This window comes from Ranitomeya imitator, chromosome 1 (assembly GCF_032444005.1).
Source record: "Ranitomeya imitator isolate aRanImi1 chromosome 1, aRanImi1.pri, whole genome shotgun sequence".
Taxonomy (NCBI): domain Eukaryota; kingdom Metazoa; phylum Chordata; class Amphibia; order Anura; family Dendrobatidae; genus Ranitomeya; species Ranitomeya imitator.
In genome coordinates, this window is record NC_091282.1 from 1,188,905,232 (window position 1) to 1,188,929,220 (window position 23,989).

The following is a 23,989-nucleotide window of genomic DNA, read 5'->3' on the forward strand; positions in this document are numbered from 1 at the left end:
CTTCACTGAAGACACATTTTACTTGTGATTTGAGAATTTTGAGAATGAATGATCAGTCCAGGAGGAGAAAGAAGTGGATTTTTTTTTTCAAATAAGATACGTTTCTTATTTTCTTGTGTGCGATTATTAAAGAAAAAAATAATAATAAAATAATGGTTATAATTTAAATAAATGTAGTTGGAGCGAAAAATTATTTTTGCAATTGGGCTTCATTAAAAATGTTGCATTCTATAGTCGCTGTGTTGCAATGTTTATTGCTGGTTGTGGAATGGGTTAACTGATAATCTGTCAGCGAGCTCACTGCGAGAAATTTGTAACTCTATTACCTGTTTTTTTTTGCAGGGAAAAGAGGCTGTAAAAGCCAAAAGGTGCAACATTTGTAATGAAACCCATTCAGTGCCTTATACAACCAGTACAGCCATGTAATAATTTGCTCAGGGAGTGTGATCCATCTACGACATAAATAAGGGGGAAAATTAAAACCTTAATGTTAAAAATAGCCAAAATGTATATACACTCCAGACACCGCTATAATTTAATAATCCAAATCTCCATATGGGCAGTAATTACCAGCACTGTGCAAAATAAGAGAAAAAGAACACGACAACCGATGCACGTTTCGCCTTTTCAAAGGCTTCATCTGGGGCCATCTCTGTAGTGTATCTACATTTTGTCTATTATTAAAGTTATGATTTTCATCATCCCTATATTCACTGCCTGTGCAATTGATTATGGAGCACCCCCAGACACAGGGCCACAGGTTACTCGGTACCGGTCCTGTTTGTCTCAGTTCTGGTGTTGTCACTGTGGCTGGACCCGGTCCGTGACCCTGCTAAGGGGCGTCCAATAAAAGGGATGATGAAAGTCGGCTAAGGTTTCGTGACGCCACCTGTGGTATTCGGCCAGGGAGACCAACGCTGCTTGGGGTCCACTGGGGTGATGAAAGGGGTGATGATAGTTTGTCAAGGTTTCGTGACGCCCAGTAGCGGTGCTATCATGAGGCAAGTTGAATACTTTAATATATATAAATGGTGGCGCGAAAGTGTTAAAAAGGACTAGTGATCCCAGCTGCGTTACCTAACCGACCTCCACACTAAGTCGGTAGCAAATGAATAATCAAATAGAAATATATATGTATCAGAGTACATATAGGTACGCGCTAGATATTTAGCCAGAGATGCTGCTGCTGAATAACTAAAAAATCAAAGTCGGCAGTCAATAGACAAATCGGAGTGGCTTCTAAATGTGTCCACAATAATCTATAGTAGCACCTAGGGTGGATGGATAAACATAGAAGTATCCTACCTCCTGTCACAGATCGCACATCTATCGATGAGGAAAAGAGCCGTGGTGCTGCCGATATAATTCCAAAAAGTTTCTTCCATACAGGGACGTAGCGTGGTATAGATCCAAAGAGTGGTGGCTGCCCCGGCCGGTAGCAGCCACCCAAAACTAACCTCCGGGCTGGGACAGAGTCCTGAGGTGCCGGACGCCGCGTGGAGTGAAAGCGGTAAGTCCGGATGCAGTGCAGGACCTGCGTGACGTAACTAGTCATGTGACTGTGAACGAAGCCCGGGAGTGAGATACGGAGCGATGAAGGGGTCACCTAACCTACGCGTTTCGGAGACTACTGTCTCCTTCCTCAGGGACAGTAGTAGTAGTAGTAGTAGTAGAGACAGTAGTCTCCCACTTCCTCAGGGGAAGGAGACAGTAGTCTCCGAAACGCGTAGGTTAGGTGACCTCTTCATCGCTCCGTATCTCACTCCCGGGCTTCGTTCACAGTCACGTGACTAGTTACGTCACGCAGGTCCTGCACTGCATCCGGACTTACCGCTTTCACTCCACGCGGCGTCCGGCACCTCAGGACTCTGTCTCAGCCCGGAGGTTAGTTTTGGGTGGCTGCTACCGGCCGGGGCAGCCACCACTCTTTGGATCTATACCACGCTACGTCCCTGTATGGAAGAAACTTTTTGGAATTATATCGGCAGCACCACGGCTCTTTTCCTCATCGATAGATGTGCGATCTGTGACAGGAGGTAGGATACTTCTATGTATATCCATCCACCCTAGGTGCTACTATAGATTATTGTGGACACATTTAGAAGCCACTCCGATTTGTCTATTGACTGCCGACTTTGATTTTTTAGTTATTCAGCAGCAGCATCTCTGGCTAAATATCTAGCGCGTACCTATATGTACTCTGATACATATATATTTCAAGTTGAATACTTTGCCTCAAGCGGCAGAGCATTCCTAAAGACAGGGGGCGGCAGAGCAGCAGTCAGAAGTTAGAACACGTGGTGCCGACTCTCCCTGCAATCCCTGCTCTGACACTTGCTGACAGTGCTGGCCGACTTGGAGCAGTAACCAGCAGTGGCAGCAGTAAGTAACTATAAAAAACATAATTCGAATCACCACCACCCCACTCCCCACATGCTAGTGAGTGTCGTTCATGAAGGAGCCGATACAAAGAGCCGGCTCCCTGCTGCTGTGAATCAAAGGAGTCGGCTCTGCAGCATGAGATCTTAGTTTTTTTTGCTTTCTGCTGGCGCCTGCAGCTTATCAGACTGTGACTCATATGGGAGGAAAGAAGTAGCTGTGGACTGTTTGTGAGCACTGGAGAAATGGTGCAGACAAGCACAGGACAGGGTGGATGGGGAAAGAAAGTAAAGGGCTTGCTATTGTTAACCCTTAAGTGACCCCAGACTGCAAGCATTAGGGTGTGTTTCCACGTTCAGGAAACACTGCGTGTTTGACGCTGCATAGAGACGCAGCATCAAACACGCAGCGTCCAGATGTTACAGCATAGTGGAGGGGATTTAATGAAATCCCGTCTCCACTATGCGGTAAAACACGCAGGCAGCAGACCCGCGTAAACGGACATGCGGCGCGTCTTTTCAGAACGCAGCATGTCTGTTTACAATGCAGCGACGCTTTGTTGCCGCACCATAAATTTACCATAGACTATCATTAGATGTGATAAAATCGCACCTAATGATTAGTCACATGCGTAGAAACTGCGTAAATGCAGCTTACTACGCATGTCTGCATACTTATTTGTACTGATTTTACTACGTGGGGGGCGCCGTTTTGCAGTTCGCCTCAGGCAGCAGAAAGGCTAGGTTCACCCCTGGTGACGCCACCTGTGGTATTCGGCCAGGGAGACCGACGCTGCCTGGGGTGATGGAATGGCAGCTAGATGGCACACCTTCCCACAGGTGAAGTGTGTCCCCAGGGCTTCCCGATAATGTAGATGGCGATGGTGTGAGGTGCAGTCAATAACGAGGACACAGGGTTGCAGTCTCTTTACCTCTTTACTGAAGACTTCAGGATCCGCAATCCAGAGCACGATTAACAGGGCTATCTGAGACCGGCCGGTCCGATGGGCACATCCAGAGTTCCCTTTGCAGGTGGAAATCGTTGCCTACCACTAGCGCCTGTGTGTTGTAGTGCTTCCCTGCTGAGCATTCGGGATAGTCCTCACAACTTCTGTTCTCGTTCTTTCTCGTTCTTTCTATTCTTCGTCCCCCTGTTTGTTATGACTAGGATGCACCTGTTTGACGGGAAGGCTCGGAGCTCTTCCGGGACCCTAGAGATGCCCCTCTCCATGCGTTGCCCCCTATGTCTGCTTAGGTGATGTAAGGTAGACAGCCAACCTATAATTAACTGTCCTGCGGTATTTGAAGTAAGGCATAGAGTCAGTTACTTCCTCGGTGTTCCGGTCACCGGCTACGCGCCTCAGTAGGATGTTGCCGTTCTCCGGGCACGACTCCTACTGGCTCTCCTTTGTGCTTTGATCTCGTTTTTCACTGTCCACAATATCCTTCGCTTTGTGTCCTTTCTTTGGATGCCGCCGCAGATAGCGCAGGCGCGGCTCCGTAGCGTTCTATCCTTGTCGCTAGGTGCCTGCCAGGTTCCCACGCCTGACAGGGACCCCCCTGAATCTTCCCCCCGCAACACCCCCTGCCACGGGATGTTGCCTGAACAAAACCCAGTCAGCTTCTGACTAACTTCCTATCCAACCCCTAATTTTACCAGTGTGAGGAGTGGCCTAATAAATAAAACCCTTTGCTCCCCCTAGTGGCCGGAGTGTGAAGTGTAGTGTGTGACTGTGATACCTGGTCAGGTGAACTCCTTTAGTGCCATCAGACGTACCATCACTCCCCTTAGTGGCAGAGCAACATTACTGCAATGACCAGGTCTCTGGGGCGCTGCAATTACATGGCCTAACCAGTTGTATAGAAGCGGTATGCCCTCTTGTGGCCATATCTATCTTCATTGATAAAGATTTAGGTATCCCAAGTTTCTCCTGTTGTTTCTGTGACTTTTTTTGTCTCATGTTTGATATTTTTATGTCTTTTTTATGTCTATGTTTTTTTCAGTTTAAGTGAATACATTTGGTGTTATTTTTTTCATGCCTATGTCTTGCATAAGTGTATTTTTGGTGTTCTGTGTGATAGTTACATGTCTGAAAATGTTATTGCTGGGGCCATTACCAATCACAAAATAGAAGACGCAAAAGTGTTCAGCTGAGCTCTGTCCCCTTTCTTAGCTTTTCTGCTTTGCTCAGATCAGAGTGTTGCATAGATCTATAGGATATCCATAGTCCTAAACCAATATATAAATATAGATGTAAGGAATACAGAACGATATAAGCGCTCACCTATCGGACCACCCTTGTATGTTAATGCAGTAGAACACCATTATTCATGCTTTTCCCATGGGTGTACCTGGCAATGAGTGCATGGGGGTGCCAAAAATCACTGTATGAGCTAATTAGAGTTGTAGTGTTACCCATCAGAACATTATTGCAATTACACATGTTTTGTCATACACATGTTTATTTCCTTTGTGTGTATTGGAACAACACAAAAAAAAATCACAGAAAAAAAGACAAATTGGATATAATTTCAGACAAAACTCAAAAAATGGGCAGGATAAAATTGTTGCCAAAATTGTGGGTAAACAACATTGTTTCAAGCATGTGATGCTCATTCAAACTCACCTGTGGCAAGTAACAGCTGTGGGCAATATGAATATCACACCTAAAACCAGATAAAAATGTAGAAATTGACTCAAATTTTGCATTGTGTGTCTGTGTGTGCCACACTAAGCATGGAGAACTAAAAATGAGGAGAAGAGAACTGTCTGAAGACTTGAGAACCAAAAATATCAACAATCTCAAGGTTACAAGTCCATCTCCAGAGATCTTGATGTTCCTTTGTCCATGGTGTGTAACATAAGAAGATTGCAACCCATGTCACTGTAGCGAATCTCTCTCGACGTGAACGGCAGAGAAAAATTGATGAAAGGTAGTAACGCAGGACAGTCCGGATGGTGGATAAGCAGCAAAAATCAAGTTCCAAATAAATCCAAGCTGTCCTGCAGGTTCAGGGTGCATTAGTGTCAGAGCGAACTATCTGTCGACATTTGAATTAAATTAAATGCTATGGCAGGAGACCGAGGAAGACCCCACTGGTGACACAGAAACATTAAAAAGCTAGACTGTAGTTTGCAAAAATGTACGTGAGTGAGCCAAAATCCTTCTGGGAATGTGTCTTGTGGACAGATGAGACCAAGACAGAGCTTTTTTTGTAAAGCACATCATTCTACTGTATACTGAAAATGGAATGAGGTCTACAAAGAAAATAACACAGTACCTACAGTCACATATGGTGGAGGTTCAAACATATTTTGGGGCTCTTTTGCTGGCTCTGGCACTGGGTGCCTTGACTGTGTGCAAGGCATCATGAAATCTGAAGATTACCAAAAGATTTTGGGTCACAATGTAGTGCCCAGTGTCAGAAAGCTGGGTTTGTGTCCTAGGTCATGGGTTTTCCAGCTGGACAATAACCCCAAACAAACTTCATGAAGCACCAAGAAATGGATGGAAAAAACGCTGTAGAGTTCTGAAGTGGCAGCAATGAGTCTGGGTCTAAGTAACATTGAACGCCCATGGGGAGATCTTAAAATTGCTATTGGGAGGAGGCATCTTCAGGTAAAAGAGACCTGGAGCAGTTAAAGAAAAGTGCTCCAAAATTCCAGTTAAGTGGTGTAAGAAGCTTATAGATCCTTATAGGAAGTGATTGATTACAGCTATTTACTTCAAGGGTGTGCAGCCAAATATTAAAGGGATATTCCCATCCCCAAGATCCTATCCCAATATGTAGTAGGTATTATGATATTAGCAAATGCCTCCAATTAGGCATTGCAGGACCTTAGGTAACCATGGTTACGACCACTCCATATAGTGACAGCTAGTTGCTAGTGATCATAGCCATGGATACCTAAGGTCCTACAATGCCTGCACATGAGGAAAGAGACATAGCGAATCAGAAGAACTATACTACATTTCTAATTGGAGGTATTTTCTAATATTCTTATTACATCTACTACACATTGAGATAGGATCTTGGGGATGGGATTATCCCTTTAAGCTGAGGGTGCCAACAATTTTGTCCCACCCATTTTTGTTGTTTTGTGTGAAATGATGTCCAATTTGCCCTTTTTTCTCTGTTTTGCTTGTGTTATTCCAATACACAGAAAGGAAATAAACGTGTACAACAAAATGTATGTAATTGCAATAATGTTCTGGGACAAATACAAGGGTGCCAACACTTTCGGCCATGACTGTAGTGACGCAAAGGGGGGATGTCACGGTGGCTGCGACCCGGTCCGTGGCCCTGGGCATCAACGTTAAAGGGGGTTTTAAATGTTCAAAGTTTATCGTGACACCACCTGTGGAGTTCGGTCAATAGGGGGACCGACGCTGCATTAGAGGGGTCCCCTGGGGGATGTTGCGGCAGCCCAGATGTTACACTTCCCACAGGTGAAGCGGGGTCCCCAGGGGTCCTATGGTGTGTGGCGTAGATGGTAAAGCCGGTGAATAAATGAGAGGAGACAAGTGATAAGTCTTTACCTGACAAGTACTGAACCATAAACCAGTACACAGTACATTCTTTAGCTCCCCCTAGTGGTGGCTGCTGGTACTAATGTTTTTTTTTACTTATCCATTTATCCTTTTCACATTCTTCTGATCAGATTTTTATTTCATATTCTTATGATAAATTCTCTATATTGTGATTTTTTTTTTTTTATTTGCATCCATTGAACTAACATGAAAAGCTTTTTTCCAGCGGAGATCTGCAGGTGACTGGAAGTGGACACTGTTCCTACAGCACTGCCCAGAAAGCCATAGGAAAAGATAACTTCACTCTTATTCCTGAGGGGGTGAATGGAATTGAAGAAAGGATGACGATTGTTTGGGACAAGGCTGTGGTGAGAATCTACTGAAGATACTTTTGTACTACATATTTAGGGCTGTGTGCAGTCCATGTCACTGCATACGGGGCCCCTGGGAGGAGAATGGCCCAGGTTGGACCCCTTCACCCGGCTATTGGGTGGGAACGGCTGCTGGGCTCCTGTCTCCACGGACCCCCTCAATGTTAGCAAACAGGATTTTGGTGAATAAACCATGGAAAAGGAGAAGAGATGGAATCTGCCTATTTCATGTGGTTATGGGCATGATAATTTCAACTATTATCAGAAGGAGACCCCATTTCAATCTTGACATAGTGCCCCCTTTCCTACATTGTATGGACTAAAGGAGGATTTACGCATCACGATTATCGGGAAAGAGATTTCCATGTAAAAAAAAAAAAAATCTTTCTCGGCAGCACATTGTCCTCTGTAAACAGGAGTGCTGCCGAGAACAATGACATTATAATGTGCACTGTAGGATATATTACTGCTCTATTATTGATCGTTCTATGCACATGGATGCACATTCTTTTTCATATATTAATGTCATATATTAAGTGAAAATAAGAAACTTTGTAATATACCTTATCCCGCTGCGGTAACAGACATCCTACTGCTGTAACAGACATCTCGCTGCAGTATCAGACATCCCACAGTAGTGACAGACATCCCGCAGTAGAGACAGACATCCCGCAGCAGTAACAGACATCCCGCCTCAGTAACAGACATCCCGCAGCAGTATCAGACATCCCGCTGCAGTAACAGACATCCCGCTGCAGTAACAGACATCCCGCAGCAGTAACAGACATCCCGCTGCAGTAACAGACATCCCGCTGCAGTAACAGACATCGTGCAGCAGTAACAGACATCCCGCTGCAGTAACAGACATCCCGCAGCAGTAACAGACATCCCGCTGCAGTATCAGACATCCCGCTTCAGTAACAGACATCCCGCTGCAGTAACAGACATCCCGCTGCAGTAACAGACATCCCGCTGCAGTATCAGACATCCCGCTGCAGTAACAGACATCCCGCTGCAGTAACAGACATCCCGCTGCAGTAACAGACATCCCGCTGCAGTAACAGACATCCCGCAGCAGTAACAGACATCCCGCTGCAGTAACAGACATCCTGCCTCAGTAACAGACATCCCGCTGCAGCAACAGACATCCCGCTGCAGTAACAGACATCCCGCAGCAGTAACAGACATCCCGCTGCAGTAACAGACATCCCGCCGCAGTAACAGACATTCTGCCTCAGTAACAGACATCCTGCCTCAGTAACAGACATCCTGCCTCAGTAACAGACATGCCGCAGCAGTAACAGACATCCCGCTGCAGTAACAGACATCCCGCTGCAGTAACAGACATCCCGCAGCAGTAACAGACATCCCGCTGCAGTAACAGACATCCCGCTGCAGTAACAGACGTCCCGCTGCAGTAACAGACATCCTGCCTCAGTAACAGACATCCCGCTGCAGTAACAGACATCCCGCTGCAGTAACAGACGTCCTGCCTCAGTAACAGACATCCTGCCTCAGTAACAGACATCCCGCTGCAGTAACAGACATCCTGCTGCAGTAACAGACATCCCGCTGCAGTAACAGACATCCCGCTGCAGTAACAGACATCCCGCCGCAGTAACAGACATCCCGCAGCAGTAACAGACATCCCGCTGCAGTAACAGACATCCCGCTGCAGTAACAGACATCCCGCTGCAGTAACAGACATCCCGCTGCAGTAACAGACATCCCGCAGCAGTAACAGACATCCCGCAGCAGTAACAGACATCCCGCCGCAGTAACAGACATCCCGCCGCAGTAACAGACATCCCGCTGCAGTAACAGACATCCCGCTGCAGTAACAGACATCCCGCTGCAGTAACAGACATCCCGCTGCAGTAACAGACATCCCGCAGCAGTATCAGGCATCCCGCTGCAGTAACAGACATCCCGCTGCAGTAACAGACATCCCGCAGCATTATAAGACATCCCGCCTCAGTAACAGACATCCCGCAGCAGTATCAGACATCCCGCAGCAGTATCAGACATCCCGCTGCAGTAACAGACATCCCGCAGCAGTAACAGACATCCCGCAGCAGTAACAGACATCCCGCAGCAGTAACAGACATCCCGCCTCAGTAACAGACATCCCGCAGCAGTATCAGACATCCCGCTGCAGTAACAGACATCCCGCAGCAGTATCAGACATCCCGCTGCAGTAACAGACATCCCGCAGCAGTATCAGACATCCCGCCTCAGTAACAGACATCCCGCAGCAGTATCAGACATCCCGCAGCAGTATCAGACATCCCGCTGCAGTAACAGACATCTCGCTGCAGTATCAGACATCCCGCCTCAGTAACAGACATCCCGCAGCAGTATCAGACATCCCGCAGCAGTAACAGACATCCCGCCGCAGTAACAGACATCCCGCAGCAGTATCAGACATCCCGCTGCAGTATCAGTATACACTGGACACAAAAGACCGAATGTTATGCTCTGAGGATGAGGGGCCGTATGTTCTATATCGGGGGCGAGGCATCGGGTGTTATACACCGTTGATGAGGGACCGGATGTTATACATTGGGGGTGAGATGTTATACATGGGAGGGGTGGTGGTGGCGAGGGGCCAGATGTTAAACTCCGATGATGAGGGGCCGGATGTTATACACCGGTGATGAGGGGCCAGATGTTATACATTGGGGGTTGGGGGGTTGAGGGGCAAGATGTTATACACTGGAGCAAAAAGTCTAAAAGAGAAACCTGAATTCAGTGGTTAGGACGCGTGTCCCAGTACTTTTCTGTGTATGTGTCTCACTGGCTGTACACCAGTAAGGCACGTCTGAGGATATCGCGGCTCCTTACATGTCGCTAGTTTTTGTTGGTCATATTGATGTAATGAACCTTGAGTAACGACATTACTACTTTTTGTCACAGGCCAACGGTAAAATGGACGAGAACCAGTTTGTTGCAGTCACAAGTACAAACGCTGCTAAAATATTCAACCTCTATCCAAGGAAAGGGAGGATCGCAGTCGGCTCCGATGCTGATGTGGTTATATGGGATCCAGACAAGATGAAAACGATTTCGGCAAAAAGTCACAAATCTGTAAGTCTAAAGTCATGTGGTGGAGACTACAGTGGGTACAGAGGGTGGTGTCCTACCAGACCCTGGGCCTTATGGGGGTCCAACGTCTTCTCTGTTGTAGAAATGGGGCCCTCAATGTAATATGTGATAATGATCAGAGTTGACCCTGATGGGTTGAATACTATACCTTTTATTCTCACCGACAGGCGGTAGAATACAACATCTTTGAAGGAATGGAGTGCCACGGGGCCCCGCTCATTGTCATCAGCCAGGGGAAGATTGTGTTTGAAGATGGGAACCTACATGTCAACCAAGGAATGGGACGGTTTATTCCCCGGAAACCGTTCCCAGAATATATTTATCAGCGCGTCAAGACAAGGAACAAGGTATGTCCACCATATTCATCATGGCTCCTTGGTTCTGAATCTGAATCTAGGAGGACGGTATTCATTTATAGAGAAGATGTCATCGTTTTTGCACCAAACTTCTGCTGTTTTCAGTCCCCACATCCAGGACCGCAATTCGCAAAAGTGTGATAGCACAAGAGCATCGGTCTTCCCTTCTGATGTGGAACTCCACCTCTGGGTTGTTTTTTTTTTTAACGTAAATACATGGATTTGGGTCTAAAAATACATTTTTAAATTCGATTTCATAAAATATTTTGCACCGTTTTGCTTTTACAGGCTCTTTGGTCTCACACCCGACCATTCAACTTTGATGTGGTCTGTGGCCATAAATCAGCTGAAAGGAGCACATGATAAAGACACATAAAAAAAAAGTTACAAGCGCTCCCATTGGACCGTTAGAATGAGCTCACTGACAGATTCTCAGCTAACTCATTCTCTGGACAGCGGTGTAGGCTGTAGACGGATGATGCAAAATGTATAATGAAACCTAATAATATTAAGGATTTTTTTTTTTTAAATGTAATGAAGAAAACAAAATGCCCAAAGGTGTACAACCCCTTTAATAGTCATTAATTTCTTTCTTTCAATTACTATATGTAATTAGAAGTTTGCATTGAATACTGTATGATGATACTGATCTAGGCCTGGTCTGGCACACCTACTTGGAGTGGTTGCAGTGGTTTGGATTGTGTAGCGTTTTTATTTATGCAGCTGTATGGCAGTATTATTTATCATCGTACTTCCATACAATACTGAACCAGACGCGAGATGTCGTTTATTAATTATAAAATGTATTAATTAGCGGATATGTTACAGGTGAGCGGATTGCAAGCCGTGTCCCGCGGGATGTATGATGGACCAGTGTATGAAGTCCCAGCCAATCCAAAGTATATAACCCCTGCCCCTTCAGCTAAGTCATCCCCCTCCAAACCCCAGCCTCCACCAATCAGGAATCTTCATCAGTCAAACTTCAGTTTATCAGGTAAAATGATTCACATAATTATGAATTTGTGTTTTTCTTTTTTTTGTAACTATTATTATATTTAGGGAATGCAATATAATTAACCCCTTCTTGCCCCATGACGTGCTATTCCGCCATGCAGCTGAACCCGCTCCATTCAGGGCAGATCTGATGGAACTAGCGCTGATCATTGCTTTCTAACTGCCTAAGTGCCACCAACAATCCATGGCAGCAGCATTTAAACAGTGCAATTCCTATCACCACATCCCCCTCATAATTGACGCCTCTCCATTATTAATTTGGCTTAATGTCACCTTACAATAGCAAGGTGACATTAACCCTTCATTACCCCATATCCCACCGCTACACGGGAATGGGAAGAGAGTGGCCAAGTGCCAGAATAGGCGCATCTTCCAGATGTGCCTTTTCTGGGGTGGCTGGGGGCAGATGTTTTTAGCCAGGGGGGGGCCAATAACCATGGACCCTCTCCAGGCTATTAATATCTGCCCTCAGTCACTGGCTTTACTACTCTGGCAGAGAAAATTGTGCGGGAGCCCACGCCAATTTTTTCCGCCATTTAACCTCTTAATTTACTAGCTAGAACGGCCAAATTTTGCATATACACACTACTAACATTAGTAGTGTGGAATATGCAAAAAAAATGGTGATATGAGATGGTTTACTGTATGTAATCATGTCTCATATCATGTCGGGTTTAGGAAGGAGAAAGCAAAAGCCGGTAATTTAATTACCGGCTTTCTGCTATATCGCGCTGGATGAAATATTAATATATATACATATATGTGTCTACTGACATATATATATATATAGACAGTATATATGTTTGTTTGTTTTTTTACACATGGATCCATTGTATAGCCGTATGTCGGTTTTGCAAGCCTGCGATAAAAACACACAGTACGGATGCCATACGGATTACATACGGAGGATGCCATGCGCAAAAAACGCTGAAACACCCTGCCTACGGAGGAGCTACGGACCACTATTTTCGGGACTTTTCAGCGTATTACGGCCGTAATATACAGACCGTATTTTCATACGCTGAGTGTGAAGCCGGCCTAAGGCTGGACTCACACCAGTGTATAGCATCTGATGTGAAGCAAAGGATGTGATATGCTAATGACATTCGGCTCCCTATTCTGCTGCAAACAATACCTGAGTGTTAGGCCATGTGCACACATTGCGGATTTGCCCGCGGATCCGCAGCGTTTTTTGACGCTGCGGATGTGCAGCAGTTTTCCATGTGGGGTACAGTTCCATGTAAACCTATGGAAAACCAAATCCGCTGTGCACATGCTGCTTAAAAAAAACGCGTAAATGCAGCGTTGTTTTTTCCACAGGATGTCAATTCTTTGTGCGGATCTACAGCGTTTCTGCCCCCATTGACTTCCATTGTGTCAGGCCAATCCGCAGCAAAACCGCAGGTTTAAAAAAGATCTGTGGTTTTGCTGCAGAGCTGGGTGCGAGAAACGCTGCAGATCGGGAGGGGAAAGAGTGTGTGGGCGGAGACTGTGTGTGTGCGCGGTGAAGATGTGCGTGTCTGTGTGCGGGTGTTTATGTGTGTCTACGGTGGTCTGCGGGTGTCTGCAGGGCTGTCTGTGTCTGTGTGCGGAGATCACTGGGCTGTGTGGGGATCGCGGGCTGTGCGGGGGTCTGCAAGGATCGCGGGGCTGTACGGGGATCGTGGGGCTGTGTGTGTCTGTCTGTGCGTGGGTGTGTGTGCGGGTCTGTATGTAGGCAGGCATCGTCCAATGGGACTACTAGTCCCATCCAGCTATGCCTGCTACAGTGACAGGTAGCCGGATGATGGGATAGTATAGTCCCTTCATCCGGCTACTGTGTTCAAGTGTACAAAAAAACCAAAACATACAGAACATACAACATACAGTACATACAACATACAGAACATACAACATACAGTACATACAATAAACAGTACATACGGTACATACAACATACAGAACATACAACATACAGAACATACACCATACAGTACATACAACATACAGTACATACAACATACAGTACATACAACATACAGTACATACTTACCATCACCTTGATCCCCAAAGCCATTGCTCACCTGTAAAAAATATTAAAAATAATAAACATTATACTCCCTGATCCGCAGAAATCCAATTAATATGATGCGACCGCTCTCCAGGGGCTCCGGCGATACAATCTCGGAAGGTATCCTTCTGCACTGTATCCCTCCGCCGCTGTGAGAAATAGTTCCTACTCTCACTTGCGGCACTGCAGTGTGGGAAAATTCCCACGCAGCTTTGCCATAAACTGAGAGCCTGAACTCAGGTAACCTCTTCAGTGATGCACTGCAGGAGCCATTGTCTCCTGTCTGTCAGTGTGTCACTGGAGGCCTATAGAGTTGTCACATCTCCTGATGTCACTGTTCTATAGGGAAAATCGTCATGGGACACTCGTTATTATTTGGACTGCGTTTGACAGGGAGTATACAATTGGTTTATTATTTTTTATTTTTTGCAGGCGATCGAGTATGGTAAGTATGGTCAAATTAAGAATATTCAAATACTTTATTCTGGCTGTGTCTTTCTTTTTTAACTCTTTTACTACAATAGGATTAATAATGGATAAGTGTCTTATTGTCGCCTCTCCATTATTAACCGGGCTTACCGTAATGTCACTTTACAATACAAAGGTGACATTAACCCCTTATTACTCCATATCCCACCACTACACGGGAGTGGGAAGAGAGGGGCTAAGTGTCAGAAGTGGCACATCTTACAGATGCGCCATTTCTGGGGCGGCTGGGCGCTGGTATTTGAAGCCGGGGGGGGGGCAAATATCCATGGCCCCTCTCTAGGCTATGAATATCAGCCTGCAGCTGTCTGCATAACCTTTCTGGCTATAAAATATAGGGGACCCCACGTCATTTTTGGGGGGGTCCCCCTATTTTAATAGCCAATAAAGGCTACGCAGACAGCTGCGGGCTGACATTCATAGCCTGGGAAGGGGCCATGGGTATTACCCCATTCCCAGGCTACAAATATACTGCCCCCGGCCGTCGGCTTTTCCCCTCTGGCGCAGAAAATTGGGCGGGAGCCCACACCATTTTTTTTCTGTTTTTTTTCAAAAATTAAACATATTGATCATTAATAAACATCAGCCTTACTATTATATATCTATGGATATATCTATAGAGATAGATATGGATATGTATCTATCTATCTCATTCCTTCTATCTATCTCATGCCGTCTATCTATCTCATTCCTTCTATCTATCTCATTCCGTCTATCTATCTCATTCCTTCTATCTATCTATCTATCTATCTATCTATCTATCTATCTATCTATCTATCTATCTATCTGTGTGTAATGGAGTGTGGGTTGGACAAATGCAAAAGAGGAGGTTGGACAAGAAATTACATCACAAATCTTTTTTTTTTTGTTCAATAAGAGATCTTTACTAAGCTTTCAAAAACGCATACAAATCCGCATTAAAAAAAGCATCAAAACTGCGCAAAAAACTGCGCAAAAAACACACCTGCATTTTCTGCCAAGAGGTGCGAATTCAGTGCGGAAAAATCCGCAGGCAAATCCGCAACGTGTGCACATAGCCTTAGTGGTCTGTGCCCCGAGCCTCTTGCATGACTGACTGTAGCACAGCTGCAGAGGAGATGGAGAAAGTAATTTCTCCATCTCCTCCATGGCCTGACTCGCCGTATATCAGACTGCACTCAGGTGATGTTACCCCTTAGATAATTTCCACCTCTCAACGTCACGGATCGCTAGCGATATTGTTGTTAAGTTGTTCAGTGTGAAGGTACCTTTAGAAATGTAAAGAAGGCAGTTGCCATTCATCATGTGTGAACACGTAGGACACACCTGTCGTGGGACAGGCTGCGTGAAGAACATCTGCTTGAGTCAGATGTCAAGTCAGAGCCGTGTCCTATCAGGTATTGTGAACTAGCATTCCTCTGTTCAGAAGGCCTGACAGGACACTGAGCGGTGATGGACTACAGGAGAAGAAGCACATTTCTTTAGCTGACTGAGAATGAAAGTCCATCTCAGTCCGCCTGACTGTTTTACAGCAGTGCAGGGAGTACCAGAAGTTTTCAGACTATAAGATGCACTGGACCATAAGACGCACCTAGGTTTTAGAGGGAAAAAATAAAAAAAACAAAAATTGAAGGAAAAATTGTGGTCATGATGCACTGTTTGCCGCTGACACTGTTATAAGGTTAATGTCCCCCAACTCTGTACTAATATCCTTCAACCTGGTATATATATCTCAATCCAGGTATAAATGGCCACCATCCCCATCCTGGTATACATGGTCCCCCCATCCCTATCATGGTATTTATGGCCACCCATCCTAGTATACATGGTCCCTCCATCCTGGTATACATGCCCCCCCCCCCATCCTGGTATACATGGCCCCCATCCTGATATAAATGCCCCCCCTCCATCATGATACACACATAAAAAAAGTATTCTACTCACCTTTCTTCTTCGCAGTGCTGCGTCCTGTGCTGATGTCAGCAGCTGACTTAAATGTGTAAACAGCGCATGACATCACTGCCATGTGCCCCCACAAGCCGAGGTCAGCTGCCGGAATATTCACTGCTCCCCATGGCCAGGACTATGGGCATGGGGAGCAGTGAATATTCATTCTCTGTAATAGTGGGCACATGTGATCGCTTGGCCGCTGCAAGAGCTGGGAGATGCTGCTAATATTGTGCCCACTATTAAAGAAGATGAATATTCACTGCTCTTCACTCTCAAATTTCCCTCCCACCTCTTGGCATTGGCTTGAGTGCATAGAGGTGGGCCGGATTATGGGCATAGGAAGTAGTAGATATTAATTTTCTTTAACAGCGGGCACATGTGTTGCTGTAGCAGCCAGCTCCAGCTCCTGTCTCCTGTTACTTGCTGGTCCACCGATGCCTCCCCCAGCCCTCTCAGCCTTGATTTCTGCAACCATTGTGTAGTATAGAACAGAACTGTGTTTCAATGCAATCACTTCCATATTGCCTGTCATGGCAGTCAGTGTGGGGGGAGACGGAGAACAGCTGAGTGATTACAAATGCCTCTCCCGCCCTCTTCTTACAGTGTTGTGAGCTCAGCTATATTCCCCCTCTCTCAACACTGACTGCTGTAGCTGAAAACTACAAGAAGTGTTTGTAATCATACTCAGCTTTGCTCTATAGTACATAACAGCTGCCCAGAGCAGGGCTGTCTATCATGTCTCACAAGAGAAAGCATGTTCATCTGACCTTCTGGAGGCGTGTTCTTTTCCCCCCAACATGATACCCCCTGGTTATGATTGGTCAACCTCATGCAGAGAACAAAGTACACGCCCCTGAGAAAAATCTTTGGTAACGCCCAGTTGGGATCATCCTAAATTACAACCTAAAGTACTATCTATAGTGTCACCCTTGAGCAAAAAAAACATCCCTGATATATGCTCACATGCTGCTTCCTTCTGCACTGTGCAAAGTCAGAAAATTATGACTTTCCCTGAAATATTTAATTGCCAAACACCCAATTGTTGTGGGTTACCATGATATAAGGACTAATCTCAAGGCCTGTTATCAAGTCAAATGATCTCAGAAATAAAAGGTGACATAGTTTGGTCTCTACTATCCATGATTAAAGAGGAGCTAATCAATTCAATGAATCGAATTTGTTAAAAAAAAAATCCCCCAAAATTTGGATTTATCATAATCCAAATTTGTCATGATTCTATATCAGCAAATTGTAGCAAAATGGAGCCATCCACCATTTTCCTAGTTTCTGAGTAGTTTGAAGGGGTAAATAGAAATCTCACACTGACCTATCCTCTCCCTACTTTTGCACCTTTCGTGAAGTCCTCCGATCGGTTGCTCTGTCTACTATATTCTCTCTTCTTCCCCTTTCTCGCATCTGGCACAACCGTTCTTCACTAGGACCTACGCTATCACATGACATCAATATGTGTCGCTCACAACTTGAAAGCATGTGACCTAGTGAAGAAAGGGAGCGCTAGAGTCCTAGAAAGTGAAGAAGATAGAAGATAGAGGAGCTGATCAGCGGACCGATGGAGAGTTGAGCGGTATTGAGAGGGCCGAGGTAAGGTCAGTTTTTAAAAAAACAAAACAAACTCCTTCCTAGCTTATTTGAATCACTCCAAATTTATTCTATCAGAGTTTGCTTTTTTTGGCCAATTTTGCACTGGAGCGAGAGTACCGTTTCTTACCTTACTACTGTTTTTTCAATTTTTTTATTAGTCAGCCTACTGCTATGTCGTCGTAGCAGTATGACGCACATGAGACGTTGCGCCAGGCTGACTAATCCGAAGAAGAGCCACAAGATGCTGTCCAGTAAGAGGCAGCTCTTCTGCTCCAATGCTGTGGCCACAGAACACTGTTGTCTCTGATGGAATAAAAACATGCAAATACTGTACATTTGTACCAACTGTACTATATACTGTATGTAATAATAAAAATATGCCTTTATTATTCCTTTGAACACACCAGGTGCACAGATTGACGATAGTAACCCTCGCCGCACAGGACACCGCATCGTTGCCCCACCAGGAGGTCGCTCAAACATCACAAGCCTCGGCTGATTATTCGGAATGGAGAAAATTGATCCTCACCAGAACGTTATTCAATTATATGTCAGTGTTATTGAGCCCACAATGTTTTTGCTACTAATGAAAAATGATAATAAAATGTAAAAAAAGTGGTCTGTTTTGTATAGAAAAAAGATGGTCATAGTGTGGTGAAGTGCTCGGAAATGACTCACCTCACCTTAAAGCATGGAAGACACCCATCACTGTATTAGACTAGAGACATCGGCTTTTGTCTTGTAGCTATCTGGTTGTTACTTTCCACCATTTAGTTGTATGTTGTGCATGGTTTTGCGTTATTTATTTTGAAGCTGTAGCCTGTGAGTTTAATACATGCCAACCGTCATCTAGACACAATGCCAAGAACGACTTTGCCACCGATAACTTAAGAAATGTGAACAATTTTATGTATGCGGTAGATAACTTTATGTATCATGTTTAACTTATTTTTTAGTCTTTTTATTGTAACTATAACACAGCAGGAGATATCATCCATGTAAAAAAAAAATACTGACTAACTGTACAGTTCTGTATGTTTAACCACTGGGAATATTCGCACATACAGCTTTGTTTAAGCCATGCAACACAATGACCCCGTTTTGCATGGGATTTTGATACTGTCAGTCTAATGTAGCTGCCTAATTTTTACAGTTTTGTACAAAGTTTTTTTTTTTTCTGTTTGTATTTCACATTGCATTTTTACTTAACAGTTGCGTATGATGTTCTAGATGTGATTCTATTACAGAATTCGAAGCGTATGAAATAAATAATGAGGAACATTGCAAATGGATCGTACTTTCCAGTTGTCTTTTTGGTAGAGGAGTTGGAAACCGTTGCAGAGCTGAGTTAGTCATGCAATGTAGCTTAATATATATAATACCAAAACAAGATCCTCATCATTCATCACGGTAGAAGGGGTACAGAGCTAAATACGGACAAAAATAATACATGAAATACTTTTTTTTACTTGTAGAGGTCTTTTTTTTACATATTACTGATCACGTACAGCCTTTCAGAAGATGATATAATATTTTGTAAGTAAAGACTCATTGTCCTCACTCATGTCCTCCTCACCCTCGGTGACCAGATGTTTGTTTACATCAGAGCGATCTACAAGATATAGGTAATGAAGTGTTATTAGAGATTCTTAGTATAACATAGTCGTCATTTATCACTAATATTAATGGGAACCGATTGTCACATATTTAGGAAGACGAGACAAACAACCTCTTGGTCTAGATGATTTTTCCTACTTACTGATAAATAAATTGGTGTCCGCATCTGACACAAGCTGAGGAATCTACTCCGGCTTCTGACTTAGAAGGTGATCAAAATCTAAGTCACTCAGGAACGGATGACCCTTGATCTCAAATGATCCTCCTGGAAAACGAAAAGCAGAAGTGATGCGAACATTGTCAGAGACTGCTCCATATCTAAACATTTTACTTTAATCTGAACTAATGACATAACTGAGCCGACATGAAGGAAATAGATCTAGAAATAGGCAAGCAGACAGGGAAGTGCTGATCCTCATGGACATGAGCAATAAATATGTCCTCAGTGTAATAAATAAATATTAATACTATAATATCTGTTACCTGTCCCAAGTCTATGTGCCGGATTTCTTCTACGCAGCTCTGTGATGAGCTCCTGAGCCTCGGGGGGAGGAGCGTGATCACAATCCCAAATTAAGTCTCCTGTTATATATAAAATTACAGAAAATAAAAACTCTGTATTGGACTGTAAGATAAAGGAAATAACTAAACCAATGTAACCAGTAAAGGCAAAGATTACCGTATATACTCGAGTATAAGCCGACCCGAGTATAAGCCCACCCCCCTAATTTTGCCACAAAAAACTGGGAAAACTTAATGACTCGAGTATAAGCCTAGGGTGGGAAATGCAGCAGCTACTGGTAAATTTCAAAAGTAAAAATAGATACCAATAAAAGTAAAATTAATTGAGACATCAGTAGGTTAAGTGTTGAATATCCATAATGAATCGGGAGCCCCATATAATGCTCCATAAAGTTTGATGGGCCCCATTAGATGCTCCATATTAAAATATGCCCCATATAATCCTGCATAAAGGGTAATAAGGGCCCCATAAGATGCTCCATAGAGATATTTGCCCTATATAGTGCTGCACAAGTGTTATGGCCCCATAAGATGCTCCATACAGCCACTTGCCCCTTATAGTGCTGCACAAGTGTTATGGCCCCATAAGATGCTCCGCACAGCCACTTGCCCCATATAGTGCTGCACAAGTGTTATGGCCCCATAAGATGCTCCATACAGCCACTTGCCCCTTATAGTGCTGCACAAGTGTTATGGCCCCATAAGATGCTCCGCACAGCCACTTGCCCCATATAGTGCTGCACAAGCGTTATGGCCCCATAAGATGCTCCATACAGCCACTTGCCCCTTATAGTGCTGCACAAGTGTTATGGCCCCATAAGATGCTCCGCACAGCCACTTGCCCCATATAGTGCTGCACAAGTGTTATGGCCCCATAAGATGCTCCATACAGCCACTTGCCCCTTATAGTGTTGCACAAGTGTTATGGCCCCATAAGATGCTCCGCACAGCCACTTGCCCCTTATAGTGCTGCACAAGTGTTATGGCCCCATAAGATGCTCCGCACAGCCACTTGCCCCATATAGTGTTGCACAAGTGTTATGGCCCCATAAGATGCTCCGCACAGCCACTTGCCCCTTATAGTGCTGCACAAGTGTTATGGCCCCATAAGATGCTCCGCACAGCCACTTGCCCCATATAGTGTTGCACAAGTGTTATGGCCCCATAAGATGCTCCGCACAGTCACTTGCCCCTTATAGTGTTGCACAAGTGTTATGGCACCATAAGATGCTCCGCACAGTCACTTGCCCCTTATAGTGTTGCACAAGTGTTATGGCACCATAAGATGCTCCGCACAGTCACTTGCCCCTTATAGTGTTGCACAAGTGTTATGGCACCATAAGATGCTCCGCACAGCCACTTGCCCCATATAGTGCTGCACAAGTGTTATGACCCCATAAGATGCTCCGTACAGCCACTTGCCCCTTATAGTGCTGCACAAGTGTTATGGCCCCATAAGATGCTCCATACAGTCACTTGCCCCATATAGTGCTGCACAAGTGTTATGGCCTCATAAGATGCTCCGCACAGCCACTTGCCCCATATAGTGCTGCACAAGTGTTATGGCCCCATAAGATGCCCCGTACAGCCACTTGCCCCATATAGTGCTGCACAAGTGTTATGGCCCCATAAGATGCTCCGTACAGTCACTTGCCCCTTATAGTGCTGCACAAGTGTTATGGCCCCATAAGAAGCTCCGCACAGTCACTTGCCCCTTATAGTGCTGCACAAGTGTTATGGCCCCATAAGATGCTCCGCACAGTCACTTGCCCCATATAGTGCTGCACAAGTGTTATGGCCCCATAAGATGCTCCGCACAGTCACTTGCCCCATATAGTGCTGCACAAGTGTTATGGCCCCATAAGATGCTCCGTACAGCCACTTGCCCCTTATAGTGCTGCACAAGTGTTTTGGCCCCATAAGATGCTCCGTACAGTCACTTGCCCCATATAGTGCTGCACAAGTGTTATGGCCCCATAAGATGCTCCATACAGTCACTTGCCCCATATAGTGCTGCACAATCGTTATGGCCCCATAAGATGCTCCGTATAGTCACTTGCCGCTTATAGTGCTGCACAAGTGTTTTGGCCCCATAAGATGCTCCGTACAGTCACTTGCCCCATATAGTGCTGCACAAGTGTTATGGCCCCATAAGATGCTCCGTACAGCCACTTGCCCCTTATAGTGCTGCACAAGTGTTTTGGCCCCATAAGATGCTCCGTACAGTCACTTGCCCCATATAGTGCTGCACAAGTGTTATGGCCCCATAAGATGCTCCGTATAGTCACTTGCCGCTTATAGTGCTGCACAATCGTTATGGCCCCATAAGATGCTCCGTACAGCCACTTGCCCCTTATAGTGCTGCACAAGTGTTTTGGCCCCATAAGATGCTCCGTACAGTCACTTGCCCCATATAGTGCTGCACAAGTGTTATGGCCCCATAAGATGCTCCGTATAGTCACTTGCCGCTTATAGTGCTGCACAATCGTTATGGCCTCATAAGATGCTCCGCACAGCCACTTGCCCCTTATAGTGCTGCACAAGTGTTATGGCCCCATAAGATGCTCCGCACAGCCACTTGCCCCATATAGTGCTGCACAAGTGTTATGGCCCCATAAGATGCTCCGCACAGCCACTTGCCCCATATAGTGCTGCACAAGTGTTATGGCCCCATAAGATGCTCCGCACAGTCACTTGCCCCATATAGTGCTGCACAAGTGTTATGGCCTCATAAGATGCTCCGCACAGCCACTTGCCCCTTATAGTGCTGCACAAGTGTTATGGCCCCATAAGATGCTCCGCACAGCCACTTGCCCCATATAGTGCTGCACAAGTGTTATGGCCCCATAAGATGCTCCATACAGTCACTGCCACTTATAGTGCTGCACAAGTGTTATGGCCCCATAAGATGCTCCATACAGTCACTGCCCCTTATAGTGCTGCACAAGTGTTATGGCCCCATAAGATGCTCCATACAGTCACTGCCCCTTATAGTGCTGCACAAGTGTTATGGCCCCATAAGATGCTCCGCACAGCCACTTGCCCCATATAGTGCTGCACAAGTGTTATGGCCCCATAAGATGCTCCGCACAGTCACTTGCCCCATATAGTGCTGCACAAGTGTTATGGCCCCATAAGATGCTCCGCACAGCCACTTGCCCCATATAGTGCTGAACAAGTGTTATGGCCCCAGAAGATGCTCCGCACAGCCACTTGCCCCATATAGTGCTGCACAAGTGTTATGGCCCCATAAGATGCTCCGCACAGTCACTTGCCCCTTATAGTGCTGCACAAGTGTTATGGCCCCATAAGATGCTCCGCACAGTCACTTGCCCCTTATAGTGCTGCACAAGTGTTATGGCCCCATAAGATGCTCCGCACAGCCACTTGCTCCTTATAGTGCTGCACAAGTGTTATGGCCCCATAAGATGCTCCACACAGCCACTTGCCCCATATAGTGCTGCACAAGTGTTATGGCCCCATAAGATGCTCCGTACAGTCACTTGCCCCATATAATGCTGCACAAACGTTATGGCCCCATAAGATGCTCCGTACAGTCACTTGCCCCATATAGTTCTGCACAAGTGTTATGGCCCCATAAGATGCTCCGCACAGTCACTTGCCCCTTATAGTGCTGCACAAGTGTTATGGCCCCATAAGATGCTCCATACAGTCACTTGCCCCTTATAGTGCTGCACAAGTGTTATGGCCCCATAAGATGCTCCATACAGTCACTTGCCGCTTATAGTGCTGCACAAGTGTTATGACACCATAAGCTGCTCCGCACAGTCACTTGCCCCTTATAGTGCTGCACAAGTGTTATGGCCCCATAAGATGCTCCATACAGTCACTTGCCCCTTATAGTGCTGCACAAGTGTTATGGCCCCATAAGATGCTCCATACAGTCACTTGCCCCTTATAGTGCTGCACAAGTGTTATGGCCCCATAAGATGCTCCATACAGTCACTTGCCCCTTATAGTGCTGCACAAGTGTTATGGCCCCATAAGATGCTCCGCACAGTCACTT

At 45.4% G+C, this 23,989-nt stretch overlaps 1 protein-coding gene across 2 annotated transcripts in view; it reads left to right on the forward strand.

The window, feature by feature from the left end:
- The window catches only part of CRMP1 (collapsin response mediator protein 1), an 89,941-nt gene extending 70,826 nt beyond the window's left edge, over positions 1–19,115 (forward strand). For both annotated transcript variants that reach the window (XM_069744823.1, XM_069744824.1), the window contains exons 10-14: positions 7,137–7,278; positions 10,198–10,368; positions 10,554–10,733; positions 11,571–11,736; positions 18,231–19,115. In XM_069744823.1, coding sequence (XP_069600924.1) covers positions 7,137–7,278; positions 10,198–10,368; positions 10,554–10,733; positions 11,571–11,736; positions 18,231–18,322 — 751 coding nt within the window. In that variant the 3' untranslated portion in view covers positions 18,323–19,115. The remainder of the gene's footprint in view (positions 1–7,136; positions 7,279–10,197; positions 10,369–10,553; positions 10,734–11,570; positions 11,737–18,230) is intronic.
- Positions 19,116–23,989: the final 4,874 nt, after the last annotated feature.